This window comes from Microcaecilia unicolor, chromosome 2 (assembly GCF_901765095.1).
Source record: "Microcaecilia unicolor chromosome 2, aMicUni1.1, whole genome shotgun sequence".
In the NCBI taxonomy this organism is placed as follows: Eukaryota; Metazoa; Chordata; class Amphibia; order Gymnophiona; family Siphonopidae; genus Microcaecilia; species Microcaecilia unicolor.
The window spans coordinates 421,058,718-421,072,492 of record NC_044032.1 but is presented as its reverse complement, the minus strand read 5'-3'; the positions used below and the strand labels follow the sequence as shown (position 1 = coordinate 421,072,492).

The following is a 13,775-nucleotide window of genomic DNA, read 5'->3' as shown; positions in this document are numbered from 1 at the left end:
CATTTCTAAAGAAGTGCTGACAGTACCTACAGCTTCCAATTTGCCAGAGGTTTGGTGCAGAGATCTGTCAGCCCCAAGCGAGAGAGACACATGGAGACCAAAGGAAAAGTAAGCAGCCTGCATTCTAAAAAACATTATATGAAATGGGTGACTGGATCTATAGTAGATAAATAAAATTCTGTACTGAAACTCTTTATAAAGCAGATTTTAAAATATACTCAGGCATATAAGAAAGGAAAGAAAGAAGAGCTACAAGCTGTCATTAAAGTGCTGGTGCCTCAACATTTTTCAATTGACACCAATTCTTTAGCGATGGACTCATGTTCTAGAATCTTAAGAGTTGATGTGGTTTGTTCTATGACATTATCTAATCAAGTCAAATCTTTGATTAGCAAGTCTTTAATATGTTATAAAAATTTAGATCAATATGTAAATACTTCGAACCCGAAAAATTTAAACTGTTGGTACAGTCTTTGGTTTTGTCCAGATTAGATTATTGTTAAGCCGCATTGAGCCTGCCATGAGTGGGAAAGCGCGGGGTACAAATGTAACAATCAGTAATGTCATTTACATAATCTGTTCTAAATTATTAATTGGTCATCTGCAACTGGTGCAGAACGCAGCTGCCAGATTGATATATTTTGCTCATTGTTCAGACTCTGTTTCTCCACTGCTTAAGAAATTACACTGGTAGCTTATTAATGCTAGACTCCAATTTAAATTGTGCACCCTAGTATTTCGGATCTTATATGATAAAGCCCCATTATATTTAGTGGATTGGGTATCCCTTCTTTCTATCAGAAATGGTGGTAAGACTCGTAACCAATTGTTACTTCATTTTCCAACACTTAAACAAGCTAAGGAGCTAATTAAAAAAAAAAAAGTGCCATAATCTGCCTTTGGATGTTTTTCTCACTAAAAACCAATTTTTAGATGTTTTTCTATAAAGTCCATTAGAAGTGCATTCACAAGGGGGCATGTTGGGAGTGTGTTAAAGGCGGGATCACATCCATTCCTAACTTGGATGTTTTTCAGCCATAATGGAGCAAAAAAAAAAAAAAAACGTCCAGTACTAAACTAGACCTGTTTTTATAATGAATAAGGCACAAAAGGGTGCCTTAAATGACCAGATGACCACTGGAGAGAGCCAGGAATGACCCCCGAGTGGTCACTAACCCCCCCACAAACATGGATACAAATATGATTTAGCAACCTCTATGACGGCCTCAGATTTTAGAACCAGGTCTATTAGAGTAGCATTCAGGTCCCTGGAGTAGTGATCAGTGCAGTGCACCATGGCATGGGGGACTCTGGTCCCCATCTCCTTCCACCTGTCACATTTGTGGGGGGCACTGTGAGCCCTCCAAAACTCACCAGAAACCCACTGTAGTGACATATAGGTGCCTCCTTCACCCATAACATAGTAACATAGTAGATGACGGCAGAAAAAGACCTGCATGGTCCATCCAGTCTGCCCAACAAGATAAACTCATATGTGCTTCTTTTTGTGTATACCTTACCTTGATTTGTATCTGTCTATTTCAGGACACAGACCGTATAAGTCTGTCCAGCACTAGCCTCGCCTCCCAACCACCAGCCCCGCCTCCCACCACCGGCTCTGCCACCTAATCTCAGCTAAGCTTCTGAGGATCCATTCCCTCGGAACAGGATTCCTTTATGTTTATCCCACACATATTTGAATTCTGTTACCGTTTTCCTCTCCACCACCTCCCGCGGAGAGCATTCCAAGCATCCACCACTCTCTCCGTGAAAAAATACTTCCTGACATTTTTCTTGAAACTGCCCCCCTTCAATCTCGTATCGTGCCCTCTAGTTCTACCGCCTTCCCATCTATGGAAAAGGTTTGTTTGCGGATTAATACCTTTCAGATATTTGAACGTCTGTATCATATCACCCCTGTTTCTCCTTTCCTCCAGGGTATACATGTTCAGGTCAGCAAGTCTCTCCTCATACGTCTATTGTGTACAGCAGTGGGTTTGGGGGGGCTCAGCAGACAAGATAAAGAAGCAACAGTGAGATGTGCACCTGGGAGCATGTTTTTGAAGTTCACTGCAGTGCCCCATTTATCTCCTGGGATGTCTGGGAGATCAGTTTACTAAAAATGCTGGTCCCTCCTACATCCCAATGGCTTGATTTTCTATATTTTTCACTTTGACAGTTTTTTTTTAATGGACCAAAAAACAAAACAACCAAAGCACAAACCTTTGTTAGAAACAGTATTGTCTAGTGGGTATGCAGCTCTCCAAGTGTATTGTTTCTAATCCGATCATTAATACTACACATAAACTACTGGCATCGTTTTACAAGCTGCTAAACATCCCCTGGTCCTCTACTTTCTGTATCCCTATCTGGAACAACCCTAAATTTACAATTGGTAAAAAAAAACAGGTCTCCTGGTCTCAATGGCAGTGTATAGGCATATGGAATCTTAGCCAATTTATTGATCTAAATACTAACACTTGGAAATCGTTTTCCTCTATGAAGGCTGATTTTTCCTTATTAAATTCCCAATTTTACCAATGGTTACAACTTACCTTCATGCTATGGAAAAGCAATCTGCAAATTGACAAACTGAACCATTACCCTGACCTTATTGGTTTAGCCAATAGTCTTCAACCTACAAGCCATGTTGCATCCCATATATATACTTTCCTTTTAAGTAAATCTCCCATTACATGTATGGGTCTTCGCAGGTGTTGGGAAGAGGATCTTCAACAACCCATTTCAGATAAAAGCTGGCAGCAGCTATGGAAATCATTGTTCAAATGCTCCAAATCTCCTGCCATAACACAGTCCCTCTATTTCTTTACACATAGAACATTATGGACGCCCCTCAAGACGCATGCAATTAACCCTAACATCCCCAGCTTATGCTGGTCTTGTGCTCAACGAGGCACTTTTAAACATCTTATTTTTGAGTGTGTATGTATTAAGTTATTTTGGAATGATATATGGCATACTTTAACAGAATTGTTCACTTTACTGGACCTCTGTTGTATAAATATGTGCTGCTTCGTGTTCAATGTTTTCGATTTTTGTTGAACCTAACTGAATGCATGCTTGTTAATACTTTGTTCACCTTAGCCCTGAAAGTTGTTTTCAAGCACTGAAAGACTTTGAACCAAGCTACACATCAAGACTGGTGGGATCTAGTGTTTCAAACTTACAAATATGAAACATTCTTTGCTAAAAAAAAGTCACCTCGGTTTATCTTAAATAAGAAGTGGTCTTTGTTACTGTCTTATTTTAAAGAAGCATCTCCCCTTAACGTTCCTACCTGTAACCTCCGCTCTCAAGACAAGTCCCTCCTCTCAGTACCCTTCTCCACCACCGCCAACTCCAGGCTCCGCCCTTTCTGCCTCACCTCACCACATGCTTGGAATAAACTCCCTGAGCCCATATGCCAGGCCCCCTCCCTGCCCATCTTGAAATCCTTGCTCAAAGCCCACCTCTTCAATGTCGCCTTCGGCACCTAACCACTACACCTCTATTCAGGAAATCTTGACTGCCCCAACTTGACATTTCGTCCTTTAGATTGTAAGCTCCTTCGAGCAGGGACTGTCCTTCTTTGTTAAACTGTACAGCGCTGCGTAACCCTAGTAGCGCTCTAGAAATGTTAAGTAGTAGTAGTAGTAGTTGAGAAGGAGGCATATTTTCAAAGCACTTTGGGAGGCTAAGTTCCATAGGTTTCTATGGAACTTTGGGAGGCTAAGTGCTTTGAAAATGAGCTTGAAGGTCTTTTTTTTTCTCCTCCTCTCTCTCTCTACTGTAACTTTTGATATTATGTAATCTTATAGGTTCATGCTATGTTGTTCTATATTTCATCTAATAAAAATACTACGACTAAAAAAAGAAACAGTATTTTCAAAAACAGCACTGTGATGTCCCTGAAAATAGAACTGAGTCAGAACAAAAAGCGGTGAAGGTGGAACAAAAAGCAATAAAGGTGCCCAAAGAGAAAAGTCACCCCCAAAGCATTAATATTGAAATTCATACCAGGAAACTGATGCTACTAGGCCGGGGATTCAGTCATCAGAGCCTTCCAGGCTCCTCAGCTACCAGGAGTGCCAAACAAATAATCTCTATAATCAGAGAAGAATCTAAGGAGTCATACACTAATGTTGTTATCCACCTGGGAAAAAATGACATGTCCAGTAATACCCTACTTGCAGTGCAGAGAGCTTTTCAGGAGCTGGGGGAGGGGTTAAAATCTTTGGTACAAACAATAGCTTTTTCTGAAGTATTACCTATCTTTGGAAAGGGAGAGAAGAGATTGCGAAGTACTGAAAATTTAGAAGGTATTAGGTACACAGGAGGATGGGGCAATACATGGAAAAACAAAAGACTATATTGTAATCACAGGCTCCATCTTACTATGGCAAGAAAAAATAATCCATGGGGAGAAATTTAGACAATATGTTTCTAGGCATTTAAACTAGAAGGCAGGGATGGCATATGGAGGCAGGTCACTTCAAGTGATCACTCCCAGCCATAGGCACCCCGTATAAGAGTCTTGGGGAGGCTAAGCCTCCCCAGCCCAACCGTGACCTTCCTCTGGCTGCTGCCCCCCAAACGCAGGGCTGCCTGGCGCAGCAGTGCTGCAGTCAGGCAGCTCTCGGACAGTCCCTCCACTCCCTGATCAACAGCCCTCCTCTCCGTACCTCCCCCCTTGCGCGTGTTTTTTTACTTTCAGGTGTAGTGACGACAGTGAAGAGGACAACACAGCGGTCTCATCTCCAGCTTCTCCCTTCCCTCACACAGTGTCCCACCTTCTGCGATGATGCATTTCCTGTTTCTGCGAGGGCGGGACACTGTGTGAGGGGAGGGAGAATCTGTGTTGTTCTCTTCACTGCCGTTGCTGCACCTGAAAGTAAAAGGGTTAATTGCGCGGGGGGGGGGGGAGAAATGGAGAGGAGGGCTGTCGGTGAGTTGAGGGAGGGCAGGGAGAATCGCTGGACATGGATGGGAGGGGAGGGCAGGGGAGAGAAGAGATCACTGGACGAGAGAGGAGGGGAGGGCAGGGGAGAGAGGAGAATTGCTGGACATTGATGGATGGAGGGGGCAGAGGAGAGAGCAAATTTGCTGGATATGGATGGATGGAGGAGAGGGCAGGGGAGAATGGAGAGTTCCTGGACATGGATGGAGGGGAGGGCAGGGAAGACAGGAGAATTGCTGAACATGGATGGATGAATGGAGGGGGCAGGGGAGAGAGGAAATTTGCTGGATATGGGTGGATGGAGGAGAGGGCAGGGGAGAATGGAGAGTTGCTGAACATGGATGGAGGGGAGGGAAGTCAGGAAGGAGATGCACATGGATGGAAGGCAGGGAAGAGAGGAGAAAGGTTGGACAAGGATGGAGGGAAGGAAAGACAAAGGAAGAAGATGCACACGGATGGAGGAGAAGGGAGAGAGGAGAAATGCTGGACATGGATGAAGGGAAGGGAAGACAGAGGAAGTAGATGCACATTGATGGAGGGGAGGGGAGTGAGGAGAGTTGCTGGATATGGATGGAGGGGAGGGAAGTCAGGAAGGAGATGCACATGGATGGAGGGCAGGGAAGAGAGGAGAAAGGTTGGACAAGGATGGAGGGAAGGAAAGACAAAGGAAGAAGATGCACACAGATGGAGGAGAAGGGAGAGAGGAGAAATGCTGGACATGGATGAAGGGAAGGGAAGACAGAGGAAGTAGATGCACATGGATGGAGGGGAGAGGAGTGAGGAGAAATGCTGGATATGGATGGAGGGGAAAGTGCTGAATTTAAGGGCTGGTTCGGAACACTTTGAGGGCAGATACTGAAACTTGAGGAAGGATAGGACGCATAAGGACACAGGAGGATGGTGGACATGGTGAGAGAAAAAAATATCAAATGGAAAGAAGACACTGCATAAAACAGAAGACACTGGGACCAAAGCAAATAGAAAAACTAAATGATCAGACAACAAAGGTAGAAAAAAGTATTTTATTCAGAATTTATTAATTGGAATATGTCAGCTTTTGGAAATGTGTATCTGTGATATTTTGCATGTAAGTTTCAATTTTTCTAGTATTGCTGCATGCTGAGTCTGATTTCTTGAGGTAACTTTCCAGTTCAGTATTTTGTCTTCATATCTGTTGTGTTATGTGTTTTTCATGTGTGATCAAGGTGCAGTATTCTACTAGTGTGTAGTACTTGCAGCCCTTTTTGTTTTGGTTTGGTTTTTTTCACTAGGTTGTGTACTGGTGTTTTAGAGCCCAGTGTAATTACAGTGCTGCCTTTCCACACATAAGGTTGTAGCTTGTCCTGTCCTTGGAATTAGTGCTGTTATGGTTTGGTAAGGTTACGAGTGTGTTTTTGCACAAATTTGTGTATAGTGTTTTGCAGTGGAGAGATTGTGTGTTGGCCTTACTGAGGTGGCACCAAAACATCAGAAAGGGTGTAGAGCCTAAATCATGACACACTACCTCTTGAAGGATCTACATATGGTCTGTCAGAAAATTATGGATGTAAGCTCCACCCCTGGCCCCACCCCTAACCCTGCCCCCTTTAGCCTCCCCAAACAGTTGGGCCACTGACTGCCTATGCTCCCAGCTAAAGCTAAAGACAAAATATGACAGTAGAAAAGAAAGCAATGAAAACAACAATCTTAGCAAATCACTTCTTACCAACACAGCAGGAAATGAGACTAAACAAAAAAAACTAAACAGAAGACAAAAATGCCACTGAAATGTAAATGGAAAGCGAAGACCACAAATGCTTGCAGTCTGAGCAATAAAGTTCATGACCTGCAAGCCCTGATGTTACAGGCAGACTTAGACATTGTTTGAAATCATGGAGACATGGCTCAATGATTACGATGAATGGGATGCAAACATACCAGGCTATAATCTATTTAGGAAGGATAGAGATGGTCATAAAGGTGGAGGAGTAGCTCTGTATGTGAGAAATTATATCGCAGCAACTGAAATGACAGGGGCCTGAGGAAAGGAAGAAGCGATATGGATCACTTTAAAAAAAGATGATGGAACCTCTGTCCACATGGGTGTTGTCTACAGACCTCCGACACAATTGGAGGAACTAGATAAAGATCTGGTCATAGATATCAAAAAGTTGGGGAAGAAAAGAGAGGTGCTGTTGCTGGGAGATTTCAATCTGCCAGATGTGGATTGGAAAGTTCCATCTGTGAAATTGGAAAGAAGTAGAGAGGTCATGGATGCTTTTCTAAGTGCTGTACTTAGACAAATAGTGATGGAACCCACGAGGGAGGGAGTGATGCTGGATCTGGTGCTCACAAATGGGGAAACTGTGTCAAATGTCCGAGTGGATGCCCACCTGAGCAGCAGTGACCATCAATCAATTTGGTTTGATATAACAGCTGAAATGGAGGGCAGCCACTCAAAACTCAAAGTCTTGGATTTCAAGCATGCTGACTTTAGTAAAATGGGGGAATACCTGAGGAAGGAGCTGATGGGGTTGGGAGGACATAAGAGAAGTGGAAGGGCAGTGGTCCAAGTTGAAAGAAGCTATAAATATGGCTACAAATCTTTATGTACGGAGAGTAAATAAAAGCAAGAAAAAAAGGAAACTGATATGGTTCTCCAAGCAAGTGGCTGAGAAAATAAAGGCTAAAGGCGTTCATGAAATACAGAAAAACTCAAGAAGAACAGAGAGGAATACCGTATGAAACTGAAAGAAGCCAAGGAAGAGATACCTCTGGCGAAAGCGGATGTCACGTCTGTGGCCGTGACAACCCTCAGACTTACCCTGTTTCTGGGAGTCAGTGTCTGTGCTGGCTTCTGCTTGTCTCTGGGTCTGTGTCTGTCTTAGGTTCTCTCTGGCTCTGTTTGCTGATTGCCCTACTGAACCTCACCTGTGTGGGCTTTGCCTCTTCCAAGATGGCTGCCGCCTCCTCCTCTTTGCCAGTATCTAAGATGGCTCTCGCTGTTCCTTCCTATGGGCTGACTTCTCTGTGTGTCAAGCCTCTGTTTGGATGCAAGGTGATTGCTGCAGCTGTGCCTCTGGTGTTGAAGGGCTTTATTAATCACTTAGAGACTACAGCCCTTGCCTTTGCATTTCATCTAAGGGCCCTGGTGTATAGAGTGCTCTGTACACTGTTTCAGTGTTTGCTCTGTGTGAGTTTCTATGTTTGACTAGATAGCTTGGGCACAGTTTGCTTGTTAGCCTGTGTATAGCTTTGCTAGTTCTCTGTGTTTGTTCCTAGTGTTAGACTAGCCAGCTTAAGCACCGTGTGGCTTGTTAGCCTGTGTATAGCTTTGCTAGTTCTCTGTGTTTGTTCCTAGTGTTAGACTAGCCAGCTTAGCACCGTGTGGCTTGTTAGCCTGTGTATAGCTTTGCTAGTTCTCTGTATTTGTTCCTAGTGTTAGACTAGCCAGCTTAAGCACCGTGTGGCTTGTTAGCCTGTGTATAGCTTTGCTAGTTCTCTGTATTTGTTCCTAGTGTTAGACTAGCCAGCTTAAGCACCGTGTGGCTTGTTAGCCTGTGTATAGCTTTGCTAGTTCTCTGTGTTTGTTCCTAGTGCTGACTAGCCAGCTTAGGCACCGCTTGGCTTGTTAGCCTGTGTATAGCTTTGCTAGTGCTCTGTGTTGTTTCCAGTGTATGACTTGTTAGCTTGGGCACAGCTTTGCTGTTAGCTGGTGTATAGCTTTACTAGTCTCCTGAGTTGCTTAGTGTATGTTCCTTGTGTATGACTGGTTTGCTTGGGCATAGCTTTCCTACTAGCTTATGTATAGTTGACTAGTCATCTGGTGTTTGCCTGCTGGTGTTCCATGTGTGTTCTTTTGCTTCTGGAGCTTCAGCCCTTGTTCCTTGACTTGACCAGTGCTCTGAACCTGCTTGCAAGTTCCAGTTCCGGGTTTTCCTGTAAGTCCTACTGGCTGCCAGAACCTGAGGGCTCAACCCTCGGGGAAAGGTGGTCAAGCGTAGGTGAAGCCTAGGTCCAGTGTGTTCCAGTCCAGCGGGTTCTGGCCCCGTGGGTTCCGCTCCAGTGTGTTCCAGTCCAGCAGGTTTCACTCCTGTATGTTCCAGTCCAGTGGGGCCACTCCAGTGTGTTCCAGTCCAGCGGGCCCCACTCCAGTGCGCACCCGTCCGGTGCGTTCCAGTTCCGTGTATTCCGGTGTAGAACTCCAGTCCGGGGATCCGGTCCAGTTTTGTCTCATCTCTACCTTGGAGGTGATCTTGCCTGCCACTGCCGCTCCACGGTAGTGGCCCAAGGACTCACGAACCCAGTGCTCCCGGGAAGAAGCCTGACAGTATGCCAAGGTCCTCGAGCACGCGACAGCGGATGAACAAATGGCTAGAAATGTAAGCAGGGGCAACAAAAATTTCTTCAGGTATATTAGTGAAAGGAGGAAGACTAAAAATGGAATTGTGAGACTGAAAGATGTGAACCGCTATGTGGATAATGATGAAGAAAAAGCAAATGTTCTGTTTTCACTGGAGAAAATCCAGGAGAAGGACCACGATTGACTAGCAAAAGTACATATGAGAATGGAGCAGATATAGCACCATTCACGGAAGAGAGTGTTTATGAACAACTTGAAAATCTAAAGGTGGACAAAGCCATGGGACCGAACGGGATCCATCCCAGGATATTGAGGGAGCTCAGACAGGTTCTGGTGGGTCCTCTTAAAGATTTGTTTAATAAATCCTTGGAGATGGGGGAGGTTCTGTGGGATTGGAGAACAGTGGATGTGGTGCCTCTTCACAAAAGTGGTGATAGGGAAGAAGCTGGAAACTATAGGCCAGTAAGCCTCACTTCAGTTATTGGAAAAGTAATGGAAGCAATGCTGAAGGACAGGATAGTGAATTTCCTGGAATCCAATAAGTTGCAAGATCCGAGACAACATAGTTTTACCAAAGGTAAATCATGCCAAAGATATCTCATTGAATTCTTTGACTGGGTGACCAGCGAACTGAATCAAGGATGTGCGATAGATAGAATGTACTTAGATTTCAGCAAAGCCTTTGACAGGGTTCCTCACAGGAGGCTCTTGAATAAATTTGACAGGCTGAAGATAGGACCAAACATGGTGAACTGGTTGACAGACAAACACCAGAGGTTGGTGGTTAATGGAATTCACTCGGATGAGGGAAAGGTGAGTAGTGGAGTGCCTCAGAGATCAGTGCCGGGGCCGATTCTGTTCAATATATTTGTGAGTGACATTTTCGAAGGGTTAGAAGGTAAAGTTTGCCTTTTTGCGGATGATACCAAGATTTGTAACAGAGTGGACTCCCTGGAGGGAGTGGAAAACATGAAAAAGAATCTCCAGAAGCTAGAAGAATAGTCTAATGTTTAGCAATTAAAATTCAATGCGAAGAAATGCAAAATGATGCACTTATGGAGTAGAAATGCATGGGAGACATGTGTAAAGCAGTAAAATTCTGATAGTATCTGAGGATCTGAAGGCAACGAAACAGTGTTACAAGGTGGTGGCCATAGCCAGAAGGATGCTAGGTTGTATAGAGAGAGGTGTAACCAGCTGAAAAAAAGGGGGTTTTGATGCCCCTGTAGAAATCGCTGGTGAGGCTCCACTTGGAATATTGTGTTCAGTTTTGGAGGCCGTATCTTGCTAAGGATGTAAAAAGAATTGAGGCAGTGCAAAGAAATGTAACAAATAAATAAATAAATATTGGTGTTCCCTTCACCTGTAAGGGCTATGGTAGTGGTGTACAGTTGGGGCTTGGGGGGCTCAGCAGACAAGGTAAGGGAGCAATGGTGAGATGTGTACCTGGGAGCATTTTATAAAGTCCACTGCATTGCCCTCACGGATGCCCTATTGCTTTCCTGGGATGTCACTTTCCCACTATTCTACCTGACGCCAAGCTTTCTATTTTTTTATAGCATCTGAGCCTTGTGTTTATTATTTATCATTAGATTTGGGCTTTGAATTCAGATCTATAGATGAAAAGGAGGTCTCATTACATATATCTAAATACCAGAGTGCTATTGATTTTCATACTTCATAGCAAGAGTGTATATTTCCTAATTACCTGTCCCATTGCAACTGAAGCTTTTACCTCCTCAGTGCATGTTGGAATGTAATTGTATTTTACATGCATTGACTGTCACCTATTATTTCTCTGTGATTACTCTGTGACCTCTGATGTGAATTACTTAGAGAGGTCACACAGCTATGCAACTTCCTGTGGGGGTCAGACACAGCAGATGCAGCAGATGCAGCACATGGAGCACATGGAGCTCATGATCTCTCCTAACCTGAGAGGATCTATGGTGGTGTGAGCATCCATTACCATCTAAGCACATGGAAGAAGCTGATAATACAAATGTATAGTAATATGTATATATAAGCCTGTCTGATTATAATCTAACTACAAACTGTGAGTAAACAGATGTTTTGTTACTTCAACTTTAAAGTGACTCAGCAGTGAATTATTCAGGGGTGAATGAGAGAGAGATGAAGAAAGAAATTAACATTTCTAAAGCTGAAGCTGTGTGTACTAAAATCTGCTAATTATTTACTACAAATAATCCAACAAAAGGGTTATGGGCCCAGGCCCAAGAATTGAAAAAGAAGAGAAATATTACCAGGCAGAAAAAAAGGCCACATTTTTCTCTTAAGTTTTAAAGGAAAGATTCAGTCTGTCTCTCTCTCCCCCCACACAGCAGACAGAAGGCTAAGAAAATGGCTGAGGGAGGAAATTCACCATTTTTCTATTCTCTCAAGGTGCCTAAATTAACTGAGTTTAATTATCAGCAGTGGGAACTAAGATTCATATGTCTCCTTCGAGCAAAAGGATTACATATATGCTTAGACCAAGACAGAACAGCTGAAAATATGGCTGAATGGGACAATGCAAACTATTATGTGAAGTGCATGCTTTTGGAAGCTCTCTCAGAGAAACAAGCCATATTAGTGGAGGGAAAAGATACACCAAAGGACATTTTATATAAACTGAGAACTATGTATGCAACTACATATGCAAAGCAGCAACCAATTTGGTTGGCAGAGTTGAATGAAACCAAATTAAGGGATAAAAGTAAATGTAATGATCACATTATGCATCTTATGTCTTCATTTCAAAAGCTAGAACTTTCTGGAATTCCCATGTGTGATGCATTGAAAAGAGCATTTCTTTTTACCTCACTATCAAAGAAGTTTGATGTTTTTAGGTCTGTAAATGAGGCCATTGAAGGGCAATCTTTTGAACAGGCAACATCAAAACTAAGGCAGGAATGCATAATAAATGATTCTGAGGAGATGTGTTCTCAAAGTCAGTCAGAGAGAAATGAAACAAATTTCTTGGCAAAGAACAGAGGAAGGCGGAGCTATGGGAAAACTCCACCCAAGGGCAAGCTGATTTGCTACTCATGTGGAAAGGAGGGACATGTATCTAAATGGTGTAAGGAAACACAAAACACTCCCTCTAGCTCACCTAAGCCAATGGAACTAAAGAATTTTCAAACCAGGAAATGTATGAAGGACAAAGATAAACACAAGGGTTTTCTAATGGCAGAAAAATCTTTGACTATGGTAAATAATAATTCAAATGAAAGTACTTGGATTTTGGATTCGGGGAGCACATGCCATTTAACCAATTGTAAGAATTTCTTTCAGGAAATGTGTCCAGAGGAAGGTATTCTTAAAACTGCAAACGCAGGGACTGCTAAGATCCAAGCAAAAGGTATTGGATTCTTAAAATGCAAAGTGTCTAATGAAGTTAAAGAAATTCCTGTAAGTGATGTCTTGTATATTCCCCAAGCAGTTTGCAATATGCTTAGTGTATCTACATTAGATAAGAAGGGATTTGTGATTCATTTTGAAAACAGTAAGTGCACAATCTCTAAAAATGATGAAGTGTATGCTGAAGCTTTTATGCATAATGATGTTTATAAGCTGAACATTTCAGGTGAAGCCTCACATATGGCGCAAGTAAGGAAGAATGATGGTAAATGTAGTCCGGAAATCTGGCACCGCCGCCTGGGACATCGTGATTCTAAGGTGATCCAGGATCTTTACAGTAAGCAACTAGCCACTGGCATTCAGATAAGTGCAGATGCTGGTAAAATGGAGAAATGCATAGACTGTGTTACTCAAAAAGGTGTGAGACCCTCATTTCCTGCATACACAGGAAATAGGAGTAATAAAGTGCTGGACTTAATACACAGTGACTTATGTGGACCGTTTAATATCCCATCATTGGGAAATAACAGATTTGTGCTAATATTCTTGGATGATTTCTCTAGATACTGTGTGGCCTATTTGCTGAAAGAGAAAAGTCAAGTCACAGACATGCTGAAGAAATACGTAGCCATGGTGAGCAATAAATTTGAAAGAAAACCAAAGGTTCTTCAGACCGACAATGGTGGTGAGTTCACTTCGCAAAGCATGCGCACATTTCTAGAACAAGAAGGCATTCAGCATATCACAACAGTAGCTTATACACCAGAGCAAAATTCTGTTGCAGAGAGAAAATTTAGGTCACTTGTGGAAATGACCAGGTGTATGCTGTCAGATAGCAATCTCCCTAAAAGACTATGGGGGGAAGCCATTCTCACAGCAGTGTACCTACAAAACAGAATGCCAACTAAAGGCGCTGAGCGCACACCACATGAGACATGGCATGGTAGGAAGCCAAACCTGTCACACATAAGAACATTTGGAAGTACAGCATATGCTCATGTACCAAAGCAAAGAAGGCATAAGCTGGATTCCACAACAGAAAGGGGCATTTTAGTTGGCTATGCTCCAGGACACAAAGGATATAGAATTTTGAATCTGAAAACTGGCATTGTTGGC

General features: G+C 43.0%; 1 protein-coding gene across 1 annotated transcript in view; it reads left to right on the top strand.

Moving 5' to 3' along the window:
• LOC115461131 (alcohol dehydrogenase 1-like) overlaps positions 1 to 13,775 on the top strand; it is a 66,538-nt gene continuing 52,763 nt past the window's right edge. The window contains exon 1 of the mRNA XM_030190727.1: positions 1 to 108. Within this exon, the coding sequence (XP_030046587.1) occupies positions 91 to 108 (18 nt within the window). The 5' untranslated portion in view covers positions 1 to 90. The remainder of the gene's footprint in view (positions 109 to 13,775) is intronic.